Source organism: Perca fluviatilis, chromosome 22, assembly GCF_010015445.1.
Source record: "Perca fluviatilis chromosome 22, GENO_Pfluv_1.0, whole genome shotgun sequence".
Taxonomy (NCBI): domain Eukaryota; kingdom Metazoa; phylum Chordata; class Actinopteri; order Perciformes; family Percidae; genus Perca; species Perca fluviatilis.
This window is the reverse complement of record NC_053133.1, coordinates 10,210,554-10,233,107: the sequence shown is the minus strand read 5'-3', so window position 1 is coordinate 10,233,107 and position 22,554 is coordinate 10,210,554. Positions and strand designations below refer to the sequence as shown.

General features: G+C 39.2%; 1 protein-coding gene and 1 non-coding gene across 2 annotated transcripts; one reads left to right on the top strand and one right to left on the bottom strand.

The window, feature by feature from the left end:
* Positions 1–550: 550 nt before the first annotated feature.
* trnac-gca lies at positions 551–622 on the bottom strand. The gene has a single exon. It is a non-coding gene; the product is annotated as a tRNA-Cys (tRNA).
* A 166-nt stretch (positions 623–788) lies between these two features.
* Positions 789–3,891, top strand: LOC120551894 (proteasome maturation protein). The gene is made up of 6 exons (XM_039789466.1): positions 789–899; positions 1,230–1,327; positions 1,868–1,928; positions 3,038–3,139; positions 3,348–3,441; positions 3,544–3,891. Exons 1-6 carry the CDS (start codon positions 822–824, stop codon positions 3,609–3,611), a joined length of 501 nt encoding a protein of 166 aa, XP_039645400.1. The 5' UTR covers positions 789–821; the 3' UTR covers positions 3,612–3,891.
* Positions 3,892–22,554: the final 18,663 nt, after the last annotated feature.

Sequence of the window (22,554 nt, the reverse complement as noted above, 5' to 3'; positions counted from 1 at the left end):
TGAAAAAATAGAAGATGGACTTTCCAGAGATTATTAGATTAGTAGATGTCACCGTCTACGAAGTGATGAGCTCTACTCAATTTTTGTGACACCATCCTTTGAATAGTGTATGAACAGGAATAATAAAAAGAAAATATTAGAATGTGATGGATACATTTCACTCGAGACTTCAGTGTGTGTCTACTTTTCTGCCAGTTATTTTATTTATAATAAAGACTTTAAAGTATCTTTAATAGGCTTGTGTCTGTGTAGATTTTATTTTGGGCCAGAGATACTATATTATCTGACATATATTGGATTACTTTACTCATGTAGTAAACTAAGTGTATGTCCACCTCTTTAATAATATTGGAACATTTTGCCTGTAATATCACCATTAACAGTTATTTTCCTCATAATTCTACCAAGAAAACTGTTAAAACAATGCGACTGTCAAAGATACCGATACAATCTATATATGTTTAGAGATTTGTAATGCGAGTTGATAGATTTTGTGTTCGCTGTCACTGATCATTAGTGACAAAACAGCGGACATTACGTTTTTGAAAAGAGGGGGCACCCGGATTTGAACCGGGGACCTCTTGATCTGCAGTCAAATGCTCTACCACTGAGCTATACCCCCTTACATCAAAAGCTGGTTGTACACTATTTTTAAAGACAGCTATGACCAGTGTTTTTTTTTTACTGTTGTGTTATAATTTGGTGTAACTGTCACACGTGGAAAACAAAAACAAACCAGCTACAGCATAAAGTGCAAGAATGCATAATACAACGGTTTTTTTTTGTAAAAGTAAATTAACGTTTGTACCGGATGTGTCGTAATGAAAACGCGACCCAACCGGATATGCAATCGCAATACAGTGTATCGAAAAGAAAGTGGAAGAAACGGAATCACAATGGTATGGTTGATGTCTTGTCTTGTCTTATGTAATGTAATTTATGCTATCGTAACCATATTAATTACAACGATATTGTTTTCTAAAGTTATATGCATATTTATTTCACCTCCTCACACCTTTGTCTTCTGTCTTTGTGTCTTCTGAAATCCAGTATTTGTGAATTTGATTAGTCACCCGAGCTAATGCTAGTTAGCGCTTAGCAATGAGGCTCCTGAACTTGGCTAAAGATGATTTTAGCTTTTGGTGTTTGTAACTGAGGTATGCTAAACTAAATATTACCAATTGTAAACGGTAAACGGTGAATGTGTATCGTTTGTTTATTTGTTACAGAATACTCGAGGACTCCGCTCTCAGCTGAAAGACAGTGTACCTGTGGCAGGCTTATGTCCACAGGGAGCTTATGGAGTGCAGGACTCTCTACGTAGCGGGTGAGACAACTGCCACAAATAAAACTAACCTGGTGTCACCTAGCTAACGTTATATGTATAATAGCTATTACATTCACCAACCATGCTCGTACAGACGGACAGACAGCTATGTCTCTGTTTAAAATACCGGTTTTGTGTTTTTGACACTTGATATAACACAATTTGTAACGTTATTTATTCACTCACGTTATTCTCTTTGTGCTTCAGTATTTATTCCCATCATTACAATTACAGTTTGTCAACCCGAGAGGACTGAGTTAATTTTTTTTCAACTGTTAAATATCCTGCTCATCACATATCTTGATTATCATATTTGTGTCGCTGTTATCAGCTTCAAAAATGTATTTTTGGTCAGGCTGTGACATAGTTGTATTACTTTACAAGTTCCTAATAACTGCTATATATCTGACTGGAGAGTGACCTCTGCGTAAAATAGTGACGTGTGGAACATCGATTAGCTTAAATGTTTAAATGTAAGAAGACAAAGTTACATAATACAGATTTTCACCTGCTTATAGTATTTCTTCTTTTGCCTCACAGCTTTACCAGCGTAAAGAATGAGCTCCTTCCAAGCCACCCACTGGAGCTGTCAGAGAAAAATGTGAGTAATCTAAATTGTAAGAGAAAAATAAGAGCTCCTACCCAATTCACTTCGATTAGACCTCTTCTTTATAGGACTAGGGCTGGGTATCGTTCACATAATTTAGTTTTTTCGATACCAATTTTATAAAATCCATTTTAACAAAAAATTAATTACGACACTAATCTTTTTATTTATTTCTTAGCTCCTACTATGTGAGCCCCGTCTCTGTGTGTGACATAGAGGTTTTTTTCTGCCTGCCTCTACGACGTGTAACGTTAAACAGCCAATCACGAGCATTATTAGATCTTGGTAGATGCATGCTTATTGGCTCACTGACACTGATGAGATTTACTCCTTAGGTTATTGACATTTGGTATTGAATGATGAGGCATTTTTCGATACTAAGGAGGCAATTCAGCCGGTGCCTAAAGTATTGAATTCGGTACCCAGTCCTAGTATAGAGTCATTAAAAGACTTTTTAACAGCATACTTTTTGAGTTGTTGTAGTAGGTCTAAGCACAGGTGGAACTCGCTAACACTAGGCTCGTTTGAGATGAGCCAGGCCTGCGCAGAATCAATCACCGGCGATCGCCGCCCAATGCATGCTGGTTAGATTTGTGTCCGATTTGACGCCATGCACACGTGGGCGACAATAACCTCACGAGATAAAGGCGGCCGCAGTCTTTAGAGCCAGGCGCCGCAGTGTGCCACACCAACCTCGCCTAATTATGTAGTCATAGTTAATGTTATTAATCACACCTGTGCCTTTTCTACTCAGTGAAAATGTCTGTCAGACACATCCTTGCACCATTAGAATATATGTAAACTGTTATTGTTATTTTTAGGATTTAATATATATATTCATTTGAACAAAAATTATAATAGGGGAAATAGAAAAAGATATTCCCTTTTTTGTGTTTTAACAATAAAACAGAATTACCTGTACATTCATGTTAACTTAAAATATCTTTACTCTTAACTACACAACCAATAGCCCTGTTTTATTTGTTACATGCAGAGCCGTAGCAGTAGGAACAAGTGAAAGTTTAATGGTGGAAATTCTACGGGACTCTGTTGTCCCGGGGGCTGCTAAACATGTGTCTGTGTTTCTGTGCTGTGTTGTGCAGTTCCAGCCGAACCAGGACAAGATGAATTTCTCCACCCTCAGAAACATCCAGGGTCTTCATGCTCCACTCAAGCTGCAGATGGAGTACAGGGCAGCTAGACAGGTAACACACACACACACACACACGCACACACATACATAGTGTAACTTCACACAATGTAAATTCACACACAAACTACATGTCCCAGTAATCTACCTCCCCAGTTCTGATAGCCCTCTTCCTTTGGCTCCTCTCCCTGTTCAGTGTTTGTTTTTAAGTCCTTCTTCTCTCTCCATAAATCTTGATGTCTGTCTGTCCTTCCTCCTCCCAGATCCAGCGTCTGCCGTTCTTACAGAGTTCAAACCTGGCTCTGGATACACTGCGAGGCAATGACGAGTCCATCGGCTTTGAGGACATCCTCAACGGTGAGAGCCTCATCCCTTCACCTTTACAAAACCACTCACACAACTGTCTGAATATGATATCTAACCACCACCACTCTGTGTTTGTATCCTGTTACCCTGCAGATCCAACCCAGAGTGAAATGATGGGCGAGCCACACATGATGGTGGAATACAAACTGGGACTGTTGTGAAAGAAGATTGGCACACACAATACATAGTTACACACATAGATTTAGGTTTATTATTTGTCTGCATACATTTGTTTATTGGATGAAAAATCACCAACTCTGGTTCTGGAGAATTGAGTCTGAAATCTTTTGGGAAAGAGAGGGACTCCATGTGTGTTACAGGTTACCCTGTAAATGACTTAGATCTGTAGTGTTGAACATCATTCAGACATGCATTCAGTGCTGCTTTTGTATGATTCCAATCCGGTTGATATTTCTAATAAACTTCATAACCTTCTCCTGATGTGGGTTCAATTTACAAATTACTTAACTTGCAATGCAATTATAATGTTTCACGTCATCAAGAATAGATATCACATAATCTAGAATTGTGTGGCATAGCAGACAAACTTGATCAGGCCACAGAATGTACATCTTTATAAAACTGCTAATCTTCACAATGTGGGTATCTGTGATGATGAATCTGATATTATTTAATAGCTTTCTGCTGTTTGATGCCACAAATGCAACATTGTAACACTAGCCATTGTACTAATTTGTTACACTCTACTGACAGTGTTAGTGATAGGCTGTCATGCCTTGATAAGTTACACCCATGAAAGCAATGTGTGAAGGTGATTGGAAGCTGAAGTATGACACTAGAGTTTTCTGTCCATAATACTTTAGTTTGTAATCAACTACAGCTCATGATCAACATCTTTATCAGTCCATTACAGTGCTGGATCTGTGACAAACCACCTATGGCAGGGATCTTCAACGGGGGTCTGGGACCCATGGGGGGGTCCTCAGAGTCAATGCAGGGGTGCCTCAAAATTATAGTTAATTTTTGAAAATGTTTTCAAAAATAATAGTTAATATTTGAATTTTTTTTTTAACCAAAAATTATAGTTAATTTTTGAATTTTCTATAGCAAAAATTAACAGTTAACATGAATCCAACATATTATTTGCAAATATAACTCCCTACTGATGATAGGCTTACTGGCCTATAGGTCAGGTAGTCACTAAGGTAGCCATCCACAGATCCAGTTTATCCTAAGGATTCACTGTGCCACGTGCATGTTTTAACATTAAAACATGATTTATAAAATCATGCCAACAATTATTAGGCAATTTTAATAGCTTAGTATTATATGCAAAAAAAAAAGTATGTATTAAGGCTTTAGGCCTTTCTACACGTTATTGTAGGCCCAGTTTAATATGTAAACTAATTTTATATGTAATATGTAGTAGGGGGTCCTTGGCTTAAAAGAAAGTTGAAGACCCCTGACCTATGGGAGCTTAGAATATGAACAGTTATGTCATTGATGAAAGGAAGCCCAAAAAGTAAAATATCTTATGCCAAGTATGACAAATAGGGTACTGGTTATTATGTTAAGTAAGTCATTAAATTGCTTATGTTTTCCTGCCCATTTTCACATTTCACCATTACAGAGGTTTCTATGGGTAAAATATTTTCTCTTCCACATTTGGCTATATTAGACAGGAAATAGCCAACCAAATGAGTCTGTACAGTAAATGAACTTGGCCAGACAGGTCTACAGGGGCTCAGCGGTCAACATAGTAAACTACTTTATAGTTAGATGTGTGGACTCGATATCTGTCTGGACATCAGCATGTCAATAGATGGAACTTGTAATTCTCCAGGGTGAGATGTGTCTGTCAGGACACACAACAACTTACTTAAAGCATTCCATGGTTGCTATGTTTGGTCTCCACGGAAATCTTTTAGACAAGATTTTCATTTAATCCTTCAATGGGCAATCACATGTAAAGATTTTTCGGGAAATTAATGAATTGCTATTTCCATGTTGGCAAAAATTTGAATTTCATGATTTTCTTTTTCAAAATATGACCTTTATTTTCCAATTTACACTATTTATCTCCCGAGACATATTTAGAGAGCATATTTCGAATGGAATTCCATTGCTAGGCAACAGCCTGGACCCTTGTTAACTTCCTGTCATAGATAGAAACATCCTGTCATGTCATTCCCCTACATTGCAACAGGAAATCAACTTGGGGCCATTTAGAATGTTTATTATTACAACTAGGAAATGGTCTATACATTTAACATGTTCCCCTTTATTTAATAGTTCATGGGACAACTTTTAAAACACGTTCCAAACAATGAATTAGTTGCTTTCTTTCATGTTTTGCAAACAAGATTTTTTTTTTTTTGGTTTACCTAACAATATCTCTGCCAGGCTAAGCATGGAGCAAAAAGGCATTATTAAGTATATTTTATCTTAAGTAAAAATAAAATGAAGCATTACGTCATTATTGGTTATGATTAAGATTAGCAGTAGTACTGTATCTCGGCAAAAAAAAAAGGCCCGCATCTTAATCACCGGTTCATTGCACCACCCAGCCAGCATGCTAAGTGACCCAAATCTAACACACCCGCAATTATACGTAAACCAACAGGTGCATGACATGAGTGAAGCTAAAATACTCAATGTTAACTCAGCATGGCGGATTCTCCAGCATGTCTTTTACACTGAGTTTTAAGAGTGCAGCCAGAGGCCGAATGCTTACTCTCTGCACTGACAATGAACGAGCAGAGGAATTGAACCTGGAGCAGATTATTAAGGACTTCGCGGTGCAAGAGACTCAGAGAATACGTGAGTAGCCTACAACAACATGACTCATTGTGTGTGCTAATCGGTGTGTAAAAACTGCTCCCTGTGCTTTAAAGTGCGTGTTTGTGGGCCGTAGCTGCTGTGGAGTTTTTATTCTCCTAACTTCTCTGTGTTGGCTGCCTTTGTGGTGCTTTATTCTGCTGTTGAAAGTGACAAGTACTTACATTGATGTTGCTTAAGAAGTATTACCGCTGTGTCCATAGACCTTTTATTTATTGTTGGTCGTTTTTCGTCAATTATCTGAGTGTTGTCTTTTTCTCTTTTCTGGTGAATTCCCGTGAGTCTAGATAGTGAGGAAGATAGTGTAGGCTATATTTATAATTGATAATCAGTTGTATGCACAGGTTTCACATTTCTAACGTTATATTAAAGGAATGTATTGTTGGTTTGGAGAACTGTACTGGGATGCTGTTGTTCCATTGGTGCATAATGTTGACCTGTTAATACACATTAATTAGGAACTTAGCCTTCAAGTGGTCTTTCATTTAAAAGTTATATCTAGTGAATTTAACTGACTTTTTTTAATTTTTTTAATTTTTTTATCTGAATACATTTATACACTATAGGAATTTTACTATTCCTTGAGCAAAATACTGATCACTGTAGATAACCACTATGTGCTGCTTGAACGATGTTTTCTTGTAAGAGCAATTGTATTTTCTTTAATGTCGGAGTTACTTCAATATGTCAAATTTCGCTTTAATTATGATACTAAAAAACAATGAATTTAAAACTGTCAAAAGGTTGGTCGAGGCCGGCGGTGGGGGAGGGGAGAGAAGAAACGTAGAGGTTCTGTAACTCACTGTAGCAATCAATTGAAATCTCACCGCCATCGGACCAACCAATGTCGTAGGGATTTCTCCATGTATTTATAGTACGGTCCTGCTACCTGTGTCTCACACACGGTGGGAAATGTATTAACATGACCGTCTACAAACGGATGTGGATTGTGTAGACCTCGATAAACAATATTCGCGGCAAAACTATATATCTATTGCTGTTTTAAAGCCTGAACTCGTCATATTGAAAACACATTTCTGGGCTGCAGAGCATGCTGGGAAAATACGTCACGGGAGGAGTTAACGTTTAAACAAAACATATAGGAGCAGCAAGTACTGGTATTTGTATGAACTTTAAACAAATACACTATGGTCTACATGCCAAAAATACGATGATCTGGCTCTGTTTGATAATTAAAATGTAATTGTTTATGACGCTAGCACGGCTGACTGGTAATCAAAGATGATATAAGTGTCGAGAGAGAAATCCGTCTTCGTATTCACCATTTATACATGTCATTAATATGCACGCAGGTCGCAAATATCAAGCAGCAGTCTACGTTACAACAGCTAATCAGTAAGTTGATGGTGGCTTTGTCCAGTAGGCTGGACGTCTGTTTGATTTAATAACGCATAAAGCAGTAGCAGGCAGCGATACGACGCATGCGCAATGGAACAACTTTAAACCTGAACTTGTTTTGCTCTGGTTTGGCCCATAGGTTTTGCCCGATTCAAAGATCCTTATTGCGCTACCTATCATTTTTCAAATATGGAAGGCAACTCCAAGTGCTTATATAATATTTGGTAAAGAAATGCATTTAAACATTAAATAAAAAAAAAAAAAGAAAAAAAGAAATAGGCTATAGCCTAAATAAAAAAAACAGAACAAACCCATTGCCTGAGTTTATAAAGGGAATAAAAGGCAATATAAATCACAATAAGCCTGCACACACTGTAGCCTACATACATATAGGATTATATTATATTATAATTATAGGATTATGCCCTGGTGGTCCTGCACTTTTTCCACACTGGTGACTAAACCTAAATGGTCAGATACACACTGAACATAGACAATTAGTCTCAGTGTTGACCCTCCCTATCTGCTACCTATCCATCATTTTCTCAAACCCACCGACTGCATCTTCCATAACTCAGTGCATTGCTTTAATGGTTTTAATTCTGAACCAGTAACCGATCCATTTTCAGTCCGAATTGATTCGGATGCAACTCTGCCACATCTGCTGAAATGGCATGTCTATTCAACCCATGTGATGATCTGTTTGGGGAATATGTGAAACTTCCCCATTGATTAAAATTCATGTAATGCACTCCCTTGGGAAACGCTGAATCAGTATTTGCCAACATAAACAACTCTCATTTGAACCTTTTGATCATGTCAGTAGACAGCCTGGAGAAGATACACCATAACAAACGCAGATTATTATGTGGCTTGTAAGGGCTTCCTGAGATAGTATTTCTTGATAGACTTCATATTTGTTGTGTGATAATAAGGAGCTTGACCTGCTGTGGTCAAATGTTAATACGGTTAGCATGGACTCTAGATTTAGAACATTTTGTTTAAAGCAGGTTATTATTAAGCAACATATGCCAAATTGGTAACCTGTTAGAAGCCACATGCACACTTTTAATATATCCAGTAAAAATGATGATGAGGGTTTTATTAACAAGAGAAAATAAAGCGTTTTTATTTCTGTAAACTGAGCAGCGCATTAGTGTCCTTTTGATTTAGACTTATAGTATTTAAGTTTTCCCATAAGCAACACAGTATCTTTTAAACCTTCCTCCCCATGTCTTTCAAACTTAATCCCTCCAGGATGTACAGTAACATAGGCTTTCTGTTAAAGTGTTGTATTATCCAAGCCCAAGCCAAGATACAATAACCCTGGTGACATCACAATGACCTCATCAGGGTAATTGTCTATGTAACTTCACAAATCTCCTATAGAGCCACAGAAGACGTTATACAACTGTTTTCCCAGGCTGAGCAGGACTAATGATAAACTGTAAACTGGTCTTCAGGTGTAAAATCGGTGTCACTTTAACATAAGAAGTGACAGACGGTATCCAGTGTTACTGCACTAGTTCTTTGTCTTCCAAGAGTCAAGTTTGAAGATAAACTAAATACTCCTCTTATTTTGTTCAAATAAAACTTGTATAAATGGTTTATCATTTTAATGTCCTCAGTTCCCATCCACTCTTTAACCACTAGATGGCAGTATTGATCCACACTGAGCTGCTCACATTGGCCTCCAGCTCATCGCTAACCCACTTTGTGATACAGCACACTAGTTAAACATGTCATGTGTTGGTAAAGGCTCAGCTATGGACATTTCGTCTTTGTGCCTGAGGGGACGCAGCTGACAGCCTGATGACACTTTTCATACATGGCTGAAAAGCATTTTAGCCCGAGGCTTTTAAAGGCTCATGATGCTGCCTTTGACATCCAATAACACTGCCATGATACATACTTTAATACACTAGATCTGTTTTCACCCGCATGTCCAATCCCCAGTGACTTGTGCACTAACATTGCAATGCATGTATAATGTCATGGTGCAAATCCAGATTATATGGCATGTGAATGTAATGCCTGAAAGTACACAACATGCTCAAAATAGTGCATTTGTCCATATTGAAGGGTAAAAATATGTACAACATAACATTTAAATATAGAAGTCCTTAAGCTGAGAAGCCATTAACACCAGGATAATGTACGTTAATGAATACAGTTTACAGACTAAATCTCAGTAATTAGAAATATTATTGAGCTAGTGGGAGAGGTTTGAAAAAAGACAAGTCAACTGAGGTGATTCCACTGAATGATTATGTTGGTACTTATGAAACGCAGGAAGACATTAAAGTTAAGGATAAGTATTTGATTGTGATTAAGAGACAACTGTTTATTCACAGATCTTCACCACCTATTTATTTTTCTCTACACCTACAGGATATGTATATAGAACGAATGTACAATACTTCTTCTCACAGGGACCATTAAGAAGCCATTTTACCTTCATTATTAAGTGAATCCAGAATATTACCTGTATTTATGAAACACAAAACCAATCCCACTCTGTATTTGCTGATATAGTGATGTAAACCCCCACCTCACCTCCCAGCACATCTGTTCTTGACTGTAGAATAAATTCATCATGTCATAAACAAAAGGCCTGCAGCATGCTCCTTTTTTTTAAAATTCCCATGGAGTTGAAAGTACCCTTGTGGTGTAATCTATAGACTTGTGTAGTCAGCAGAGTACAATTGTACCTTACTTTGGCGTGTACCCAAGAGACCCTGTATTTATTTACTGTAGGCATAGAACACAAACTGTGGTCAAACACTATCATGATTCTTTGGGGAAAATGTATTTGGCGTGTACTTTGACTTTTTTTAGTTTGGCACCTTGTCCCATCCGTTAACACGGAGGGGGTGGGATTTATGACTTATACTGCAGTCAGCAACCAGGGGGCGATCAAGATGTTTGGGCTTCACTAATGCAGTCTATGCATCAACCGCTGAAACTATAACTATACCCCTAAACTATACCGATGTCTGCTATTCCTGCTTTATCAGCATGTTAGCATTATCATTGTGAGCATGACAGCATAGCATGCTGACACTATCCCAAGTAAGGCTCACTGAGCCACTTGCGTGGCTGTAGACTCTTGTTTGGGTACAGTGCAACCCTTGAGATGCAAGATGTCCATGAGCAATGAATTTGAAATGGATAGTGAGGAGTTTAACTTATTTAGAACAGAAGAAAAATTAGATTGAAACCATAACATCATTGGTGTAAATAATAACTGACTATCAGTATGCAACCGGGCATAACCTCAAGACATTGCATCCACTAACTTGTCCGTCTCACTGTGCACACTGATCAGTGTGAGTATATTTGTATGAGCAGCACTAATCCGTCTCCCATCACACAACATCCCCGCTGTGATGGATCATGAAAATAAAGAACTGCAGTTAAGACATAGTCATGGTGATGTTAGAGAGATGCATTTACAAGAAGTGATTTTGATTGAAACAGAGTTTGTTCAGAGGGCAAAATAAAAAATCGCTTTGGTGTCAGGGGGAGGATGTGTTTTTGTCGAGAGAAATTTCCCACTCACTGCCGCTCTGATTTAGCTATTGTTCCAGGGCACCGTTCAATGAGCCGCAGTGCTATTTTAAAATCCCTGTTAGTAAAACAACACACTCTCAGCTTGACTTTAATTTCATATCTCAGGTTTGGCGCTGTTTTTTTTTTTTCTCCTCTTTTTACGAAACTCGTGAAACAATACCTTCTAACCCAAAGCAAACTCTTCCGCCTCTTGCTAGCTTTCAACTGACTCAAAACATTTCAGATTTTCAGTTTAATTTATTTTGAACATGTTAAAAAAATAAAATGTAAAACAATTAAAAGATAAATAAGAGCATGTACAGTCGTGGCCAAAAGTTTTGAGAATGACACAAATATTAGTTTTCACAAAGTTTGCTGCTAAACTACTTTTAGATCTTTTTTTCAGTTTCTGTGATGTACTGAAATATAATTACAAGCACTTTATACGTTTCAAAGGCTTTTATTGACAATTACATGACATTTATGCAAAGAGTCAGTATTTGCAGTGTTGGCCCTTCTTTTTCAGGACCTCTGCAATTCGACTGGGCATGCTCTCAATCAACTTCTGGGCCAAATCCTGACTGATAGCAACCCATTCTATTATAATCACTTCTTGGAGTTTGTCAGAATTAGTGGGTTTTTGTTTGTCCACCCGCCTCTTGAGGATTGACCACAAGTTCTCAATGGGATTAAGATCTGGGGAGTTTCCAGGCCATGGACCCAAAATTTCAACGTTTTGGTCCTCGAGCCACTTAGTTATCACTTTTGCCTTATGGCACGGTGCTCCATCATGCTGGAAAATGCATTGTTCTTCACCAAACTGTTGTTGGATTGTTGGAAGAAGTTGCTGTTGGAGGGTGTTTTGGTACCATTCTTTATTCATGGGAGTGTTTTTGGGCAAAATTGTAAGTGAGCCCACTCCCTTGGATGAGAAGCAACCCCACACATGAATGGTCTCAGGATGCTTTACTGTTGGCATGACACAGGACTGATGGTAGCGCTCACCTTTTCTTCTCTGGACAAGCCTTTTTCCAGATGCCCCAAACAATCGGAAACAGGCTTCATCGGAGAATATGACTTTGCTCCAGTCCTCAGCAGTCCATTCACCATACTTTCTGCAGAAGATCAATCTGTCCCTGATGTTTTTTTGGAGAGAAGTGGCTTCTTTGCTGCCCTTCTTGACACCAGGCCATCTTCCAAAAGTCTTCGCCTCACTGCGCGTGCAGATGCGCTCACACCTGCCTGCTGCCATTCCTGAGCAAGCTCTGCACTGGTGGCACTCCGATCCCGCAGCTGAATCCTCTTTAGGAGACGATCCTGGCGCTTGCTGGACTTTCGCCCTTGGACGCCCTGAAGCCTTCTTAACAAGAATTGAACCTCTTTTCTTGAAGTTCTTGATAATCCTATAAATTGTTGATTTAGGTGCAATCTTAGTAGCCACAATATCCTTGCCTGTGAAGCCATTTTTATGCAACGCAATGATGGCTGCACGTGTTTCTTTGCAGGTCACCATGGTTAACAATGGAAGAACAAGCATCACCCTCCTTTTAACATGTCAAGTCTGCCATTCTAACCCAATCAGCCTGACATAATGATCTCCAGCCTTGTGCTCGTCAACATTCTCACCTGAGTTAACAAGACGATTACTGAAATGATCTCAGCAGGTCCTTTTAATGGTCCTTTTCATGGCAAAGAAGGACTATGCAATTCATCTGATCACTGTTCATAACATTCTGGAGTATATGCAAATTGCTATTATAAAAACTTAAGCAGCAACTTTTCCAATTTCCAATATTTATGTAATTCTCAAAACTTTTGGCCACGACTGTACATTTCAGCAGAATCTTCCAAAATGATTGTAAATGTTTCAAATAAGTTCAAAAAGGAGTAGGAACAAGTTTAAAAAAAAATGGTCCTACCCCATTTTTCTATTGTTATACTTTAGTCAAATACAAAACAATTTGATGCTTCACTTATTTATAGATGTATACATACATGTACAGTATATCTACCTACCTACACGCACATATGCATACACACATATACACATTTTTTTCTTTTCCATCTATCTACTTCTTTTCCTTCGATCTTAACTCATAACACATAACATGCAGCTTAACTTGCACTCCAGATTCAGGTCTTTGCCATCATGAGTGAGTGTTCATGCTAGCAGACACCGGGAGGATGTCACGCATTAGGCGGGACACCGACTTGTCCCGCTGAAGTGCTCCTTCTCCTCTAGCTGTGTGGTAATTGCTCCACAAATCACAATGACTGCCGGAGGAAGTGGAGAGACTGCAGGCCTCACCGCCACTCACCATTTAGGAGTGGGTTGCCATGGCCACAGATGCACTTCATCTTGCTGGGAATAAGATTAGTGTAATTAATGCTAATGATCAGCTAGCACGCATGTATTTTGTTCGATACAGCCACGCAAATGCAGACACATTCTTTTTCTTCTAGTATAGTATATCAATACCTTCCCTTTTTAGAATTTTAAAATACAGTTTTTTAAGGCAGAAAAACAAGGATTTTCATTCATATCTCTGGCTAATAATGAAATTTTATACTCCTTTGTATTTACCAAGACATTCAGTCCTCTGTAGCAAACAACAATCAAATGTTTTTTTTTCAACTGTCTAGTTTCAGGACTTGAATCCACTTTGTACAATAAAGTTTTTAAATAGCTGTTGATTGGAGCTGTTGCACTAGAATAGCTGTGTTCCTGCGGAGCCTCAGTGGGTGGTAAATGCTATTCTCCACGCTGGCTCTCTCAGCCTCTTAATTGACGGCCTGCGCCTCAGAAGCACCCACTAACAGGAATTCGGAAGGCTTTTTTTTTTATTTTTTTCCTCCTTTAGACAATTGGATGATATAAAAGCTGCTTGAGTTGACTATTTCGTAACTCCTAAATCAAAGTGTCAATAGGCAGAAAAACAATAGGCAAAAGCTTGGTGATGAGAATTTTGTTTCAAGGCATACAGGATGTGTGCCGTCAAAATAGACCACTTCCTGTCTTCATTTCATGGGATTTTGACTGATGGTGCACAGCCTAACATCAATTTGTTGTGGGTGGTAAACTCTCCTTCCTTTCTCTTCATCTCAGTGGGTGGTGGCCATCTCTCCATCAATCCCAATGCAGTAACACAATTTGGAACCTGCATAGACCTAACCTTATGGGAGCTAGGGAGGTTTTAGTATGTGGTGTTACTGGTGTCCCAGAACCTCTCCAAAACTTCTCGTGCTAAATTCTAGGGGTGGGAATCACCAGAGGCCTCACGATACTTGACGATACAATATTATTTCGATTTAAAACCTATTGCAATACTACTGCGAATTGCAATTTATTACCTTTTGTTTCCAATGTAAAATTTTTCCCAATTTCTAATTATGTCCCCAAAAGGAAACTTTGTCAACATCTGTTTTATATAAAAATATACATTTCTCTGTCTGTTCATCTCACTTCACTTTTATTGCTGCAAAATAGGATTGTCAAGCGGACAAACTGAACCACACGTATATAATACAATATTGATACTTGGCGTCTGTGTATCGATACAGTATTGCCATGGAAAATATCGCAAAACTATGCTGTATGGATTTCCCCTCACCCTTACTACATTCTTTTACTTACTTTTGTAACAGTGGAAAAACATAATTTAGAGGGCTATACAACCTTTTTACATTCATTCAAAAGTTGCTGATCATCTTCTTCTTTATTTTTTCTTCTTCAGAAAACACATGCATGTGACTCCTGGCTCTGAGAGAAGGGACTCAGCTCCATTAGGCATTCGTTTATAATGGCTCCCACAAAATGCACCTATCAATGCTATACACTGTTGGAAAGGTAATTTGATTGGCTCTGATCGCCATGATTAACATGCCGCTCATTCTACCGTGGCTGCACAGAGACATGACATAGCCCATAGACCTTCCACACTGGGAGCGTTTGCTGGACATCAGGGGCTGGCCCGGGGTAAAAACTCAACAGAAAAAAGTAATGACATAATTAAAGGAGTTGAATTGTAAATGAATTTAGTATATTTATTTTCAATATAAATTTTAGAAATAGACCGAGCAAAACAGATTTAATTTCATTTCTATTACGGCTGTCAATCGATTAAAATATGTAATTGGGATTAATCGCGTGATTGTCCATAGGTAACTCACGATTAATCGCATGTGATCTTCACCTATTCAACTGACTTTATCAGATAGTACGCGGCTGTCCTGCTGTTATTACAGACATGTGAACTAACCACAGACACATGCCTTGTTGACTCGCGGCGCTGTGCTGTGCTGCTGTGAGAGAATAGGGGAAACACTGGAAAGGATATTTGGCATTATTTTAAACTAACAGGGAACACTGATGTAGGAAACTGGCAATTAGATTAAATGACTTATTATTGGATCGTTCCGGTTAACCCCTTGTTACTGCTGCATCACTTCCTAATTTCAAAAACTAGAGGGGCCCGAGGCCCAAATCACAGAACACTAACCAGTGCATTAACCGTGCGTAAATAAAATTTGTGCCGTTAAAAGGAATTTGTGTTAACTCGTTATTATGGCGTTCATTTTGACAGCCCTAATTTCTATGAGCTACGAACAAAATGTAAAATATAGCAAAGGTTTTGTGAGCCAACCAGACTCAAACACAGCAGCCCTGCATCTCACAACTTTGCATCTAAGGTTTGACTATTTCTTAAGTGTGACAGTTTCTCTGTGACATTATGTGGCATCCAAACCATTTTAAGGATCGCTGAAAAGGCTTGTTTATTCATCCTGATGGATATTGCTCTGCTTCTCTTGCTGACACTAGAAAAGGAGACACGTGAATGTGGGCCACATGCAAAAGTGTCTTTAATAAAATATATACACAGAAATTCATTTGAGGCAGCAGTAGGTCCGTGACTGCTGTGCTTTTTTTTAAACCACGCCATCTGACTTCAAGCCTTCTTATAAAACACAGTTAGGAGATGAATAACCCAACATGAATCTCTCTGACATCGGAGGATGTTCCTATTCTCATCAAATGTTGCCTTTATAATGAGATGGAAAAGAGAACTGCTTTGCCTAATGTTATGTGCTGATCCATCTTTATCAAGCACGACATCGAGCGCCACGCCGGCATCCTCCGCGACTGAACCACTGCCAATAAAACCAATCAGAGCGTGGAGAGACCCACCTCCGGCGAATGAGAGAGAGATCGCATAGAGGGGAGGAGGAGGGGTGAAATAAGGGAGCAGAGGAGGAATAAAAAGTCTTTAAGTCACAGTCTATGATGCCTCTCAAGGACACAGGGAGAATTCCTCCGAGGCACAGCACTTGTTTGGAGAGAGTTCTTACTTTGACATTTTTCTCTTTACTACCCACCTCACATAAATGCAGCTCAGCAGATCACATTGAACCATGATAGAGAGAGGGGAGGAAGAAAGTGCTGTTGCACATTTTGGAAAAAACCCAGTCTTTGATATATTGTGTTTTTGTTGGGGGTGTTTTTCAATTGTAAGGAGGTTAAAGGGTGCACTTGGGAGTCTTTGTAGATTCTAATTTCTTTTAAAAAAAAATTCAAGGATTTCAACTTTATTCTGATCTATATGGATTTTCAAAGGCAGATACAGTCTTTGAACTTATAATACCAAAGCCCTGTTTGCTTTTGAAAATTTATGTGATTTAAAAAAAAAATAAAAATAAAAAAAAGGCAGCACATTTTACAATACACAAACTGCATCTTATGCGTTAGACTTTGAACATGTCTGATCTACAAAGTATATGGTATGACACTGGCCCCCTCAAGTCATGACTGAAACAACGCACCCCTCATTTTGGCAAATTTGCAAAATATGCAGAATTGGCTATTAGCAGATCCCATTTGCAACGATTCCAGCCAACCTTTTGCCTCACCTGTACATTGAGGTGCAAATGACTCTATTATTAGTTAATCGCTCTGTTAAAGCACCTCACAGTTGCTGTGTCATCAGACCATTTCTGCATGTCGCTCTCTTCACTGTTATGAGTGAAGCTATTAGTATACAGTACAGAGTAAAAGGAAGAGGAGACGGAGTTCTCTGCAGAGACACTGCAGCTCTAAGTCTGGTCTGAATTTAATTGTCTGTCTGTGAGACTGCCCAACATCTATTTGACCATGTCAGGGTTCAATTGTAACTGCAGATTGAGTTGAACTTGTCTTTTCTTTCAGTATTTGTTCCTGTTGTCTCAGGCAGCCGTCCCCCATGTTTAGAATTGGGAATTAACCCACTCTACATACTAATCAGTACATTCTGCATGCTGTGATCTCAAGTGATTATTCATCAGTGTATGATTACCAGAAGATTGCAGTATACTCCTAACATGAATCACCTATTATGATTCCTGCTCACATACCCTAGATCGTTTATATTAGTAAGATTATCTAACTCTCTTGCTCAGCTGCTACATTAGATTACAATTGCCCTGGATGAAAAAAAGCTCAAATATGTTCCTTGTCAGTTTGCATAAATATGCAAATAAAAACCAAGAGGACACAAACTATTCTTTCATCTTTCTATAAACATTTGTAATGTAAATGTAATCCGCAAACATTGTTTTGCCGTGAAACCTAGAAAAACAATTTAACAATTCTTCACTTACCTGGAGGCTGCACTATAATCACGGTTACCGTTTTAGACATGTTTATAGCGTCATGTCAACATCCGAGGAAACCGGGAAACCGACTTTACTGAATACGTTAAAATATAGGACTTAGATTTTAGTTGCTTTTTTACGTTTAAATGCAAACCACTTTAAAGCAGCATTGTGTATGAATTGTGCAATTTCAATACATTTTCCTTGTCTTTCCTGAAAATGCCAACATGTCATGGATATAGTGCTATGTTGTCAATGCACAGTATTTATAACTCTTATATGACCAACTCTGCCATTACTCAACTGTCTTGAGCTGTCCGAAATCTGTGTGATAGAATGCAAAACCGATTTTTACCCTGTCATAGTTGAATAACGATAGTTCGGTGGGTAAATAGGACATACATAGAAGCTCAAAGTCCCACTGACACCCCTTTACTATGAAAATTTCATATTTTGAAACTGCCGCTGAAAACGGGGCGAATCCCAACAAAGCTGGAAGTTGACGTCAACCTCCCAAAACCGGAACCTTTGTCAGCCCATGGGTGTATTAAGAGAACGGTCACGCCCCAACATTTACATAGGCTACACAACTGACCTGAGATCAGGTAGTCTTCCGAATCTAGGTCGCGCATATCTCTGCTATTCCATTACAAAATTCACTTCTGAAACTTTTTTATGCGAGAAATCAACTATGTAAGGCTCAAATATGGGCCATTTTACGAAAATGGATGGCTAATTGCAAATTTTGTCCAACTGTGTGTCGGAATTCAGCTGCCGGTGCTGCCTGTGTTGCTCCCTCGCCGCCCGACCTGCCTTCCTTCACAGACGCCGGCCTGCTATGAGGTACTTGGAGCTCAGTCACGACTGGCAGCCCACAGCACTCCATACCCGCGCAAAGTCACCGGTTTTTGGATAATAGACTACTAAATGCTGGTGCTCTGACAGAGCTCCAGGGCTTGCAGCTCCCCTCTTCCTGCTAGCTAAATGCCCGGTGTATGTGAGTGAGACCAGGGTCAGCGAGCTTGTTACGCCAGCAATCTGTTACCACAGGTTCCAGTTAATCTTTTAATGTGTGTAATTATAATGTGTTGAGTTATTTAAACAAACTATTGGGGAAATAAACGCCGCTTGTCCGCGAGTCTCATTGATAGAGCCTGCTGCTGGATGTAGCTCTATCAATGAGAGCTAGCTAGCCTCCTCTTAGAATTCACAAGTATTCATTATCTTGAAATCGGACACCGTTGTTAGCTTTATAAAACCTTTAGGGAGATGTTGTATAAGTGGCGTGACGAAATTCAAACTGTAAATATACTCAAATTAAGGCGAAAAGGAAGCTAACTATCCGTGATTTGTAGCTAGGATTGAAGGGACAGTCGCAGCTAACGAAACACTTTGTCTTCACAAATATTCATTAACTTGAAATCGGACACCGTTGTTAACTTTATAAGACATATAGTTAGATTTTGTGTAAGTGGCGTGACGAAATTCAAACTGTAAATATAATCGAATTAAGGCGAAAAGGAAGCTAACTATCCGTGGTTTGTGGCTACACATAGCTAAGATTGAAGGGACAGTCGCAGCTAACAAAACACCTAGTTTTCACAAATATTCATTAAATTGAAATCGGACACCGTTGTTAGGTTTATAAGACATATATTTAGATGTTGTGTAAGTGGCGTGATGAAATTCAAACTGTAAATATAATCGAATTAAGGCGAAAAGGAAGCTAACTATCCGTGGTTTGTAGCTACACATAGCTAGGATTGAAGGGACAGTCGCAGCTAACGAAACACTTTGTCTTCACAAATATTCATTAACTTGAAATCGGACACCGTTGTTAGCTTTATAAGACCTTTTAATTAGATTTTGTATAAGTGGCGTGACATGTGTGTAACATGTGGTAACAGATTGCTGGTGTAACAAGCTCGCTGACGGCGCTCTCACTCTCACACAACGGGCCATTTAGCTAGCAGGAAGAGAGGAGTTGAAGGCCCTGGAGCTCTGTCAGGGCAGCGGTGTTGGTAGTCCCTGCTGTGGGCTGCAGCCGTGACCGAGCTACAAGTACCTCATAGCAGGCCGGGGTCTGTGAAGGAAGGCAGGCCGGGCGGTGAGGCACCACCGGCGGCTGAACTCCGACACACAGTCTTACCAAATTTGCAATTAGCCATCAATTTTCGTAAAACGGCCCATATTTGAGCTTTATATAGTTGATTTCTCGCTTAAAAAAGATTCAGAAGTGATTTTAATAACGAAATAGCCCGATAAACAATGTATAACTTTGCAGTGTCTGAAATATGAGAGTCTCCCATGTGTTTCTATGTAGTTTGCTCAAACCAATCAGCGCGTAGCTCATTCTGAATATTCATGAGCATACCATATTTGGAAGAAAAGCTCTTGTTCCAAATAGAGCCATATTCACAGGGTAGTTAAGGGCCTAATAAAATATCATTCGGGCAATTTTCAGCCCAACCAATGTTACATACCCCATTAGGAGACCTTAAGGAACAGTGTAAAATACCCTATATAATCATTCTATCACCCCTTTAACTGGGCATATCAGCTCTGGTGAACAGCTCAGCTCTTAGTGTATGGACCTTTCACTGATTATAGACGGTTAACACTGATATTAGTCCTTTAATTAAAAAGGGCCTTTTAATATGTATGCCAAGAGAGAGCGTGCTCACATGAGCAGGCACTTTCTTTAATTTAATTGATTGCCTTTTTAATATGTGTGAATATAACTCAGGGACAGGGAGTGAGTTGGTGGAGGTAAGATAGTTGCAAGACAGTATTAAAAAGAGTGTGATGTACTGGTGTACCATGGGTCAAATCCTCCATTTAATCATACAGTGGTGCTTGGCAGTGTTACTTGGACTGGAATTTAGGACATAAAACTATATACTACTATATTCACAACACTAACTTTAATGTTAACTAGCTAGCCAAAGCTTACATCTGTAGGTGATATTTCTTTTGCTATGGTGAAGGCCTGACCCACCCTACTCTGCCTCTGCTTGGCTGGCCCTTGTATTCTTTCCCTACCCCTGACCAATCTCACTCTTCATGCCTAAACCTAACCAATTTAACTAGTGAAGGCAATAAGTACTAGCCAATCAGAGGCAGAGTAGGGCAGTTTATGACTTAGCCACCCTAGGAAAAGGATACTTGCTATCTGTACAGTTAGTTTAATGCATAGACTGTAAACCATAATGGACAAAAATTAAGCCAAAATGCAAGTGCCTTAAACTTGCTTTTTTGCCGACGAGGATTCCTTCTCCTGTGGCTCGGCATAAGTATGATCCTCCATTATGAACTGCAGTGCAGTGCAGTGCAGGCATTCAAATTTGCCGGGGCAGTAACAAGCGCCTCTCACTGATCTCCTTCTCCGTTTCAGCTGGTTTTAGTCACGTGACCCTGGCTCTGAACAAAAACGTGTTGTGGATTAGCTAGACAGGTACAGTGCTTTATGTCCCTCCTTGGGGATTATAGTTTTTAAAAATGGCGGAACGACATGGAAGCCTCCTTGGACTTGTCCGTCCAATGTAAATACAGATAAGAAATTCTTTGCTTACAAGTGTAAGTCAGATCAGATTTTACACAAATGAGGACATATTTTAACTAATAAAATACTTAAAACACTACACAGTGTACCTTTTTTAAAATAGGTGTGAACTTGTTTTTGGGTGCTGTCTGCATTTTCGTCTCTCATTGTATGTTTTCATTTCAAGTTAATTTGTCATTGCAAACAAACTGGCTTGGCTGCATCATCCTCCACCGCTCCACCCTCTCCAAAGATACAAATAGGCATTAACTCGTAAAACCATTGCTCCATAGCGCTTCTACTAGTCAAATCGCCACAGGGTGCCTTTAACACAGATGGCAAAAAACTCCAATGGTCAGATTCAAGCAAATAAGGCAAGGTAAAGTGTGTGTGTGTGTGTGTGTGTGTGTGTGTGTGTGTGTGTGTGTGTGTGTGTGTGTGTGTGTGTGTGTGTGTGTGTGTGTGTGTGTGTGTGTGTGTGTGTGTGTGTGTGTGTGTGTGTGTGTGTGTGTGTGTGTGTGTGTGTGTGTGTGTGTGTGTGTGTGTGTGTGTGTGTGTGTTTCAAATAAAACAAATATATCCAATTTGTGGGTAATAGTACATAATTCAACTAATAATGTAATGTTTAAGAACATACAATTATTATAACAGGGAATTAAAGTGATGGTTCGGAGTAATTTCACCCTAGGGTCCTTTGCACCATGACCTCGAGCCAAACACCCCCCCAGAAGCTTTTTTCACCTGGGTCTAACATTGGGAGAGTTAGCGTAGAGTAGCGTTATCAGCTGAATAGCTTAGCGCAGGGGCTAATGGACCCACGTTTGTAGCTCGTAAATGACCCCAATTATTAATGCCCGAAATGATACCAAACTTCTACACTAGTACAAATAGGTTATGCACTCATAAAACGATGGATTGGAAAGTTTGTAAGTACACCAGAAGATTATGTAAATAACACTTGGCTGCTGGCTTCTTCATGTACACACGAGAGGTTCTATTAAACAACAAGACATGCTTTGCTTTTTAGTCTCCACATTAGTTGCTGAGATCTGAATGGCTACCAAAATCTCATCCAGTGTCTAGGCTGAATCATTGTTCGAAATCGGCCAGTTGCCGTGAAGAGTTCAGTTGAGGCCAAGTTCTCGGTTGATGGGCTTGTTTACATTGAGTGCCGTTTCCCCCAGTCCCTCACCTATGTAAGGAATTAATGAACTTCCTGTGAATTGTTG

Bases quoted from the DNA above. Each gene is read 5' to 3' on its own strand.
- LOC120551894 (XM_039789466.1), top strand. From the start codon at position 822: ATGAAAACGCGACCCAACCGGATATGCAATCGCAATACAGTGTATCGA. The intron at 1,929-3,037 runs GTGAGTAATCTA...TGTGTTGTGCAG, and splicing joins TGGAGCTGTCAGAGAAAAAT to TTCCAGCCGAACCAGGACAA. The intron at 3,442-3,543 runs GTGAGAGCCTCA...GTTACCCTGCAG, and splicing joins CTTTGAGGACATCCTCAACG to ATCCAACCCAGAGTGAAATG.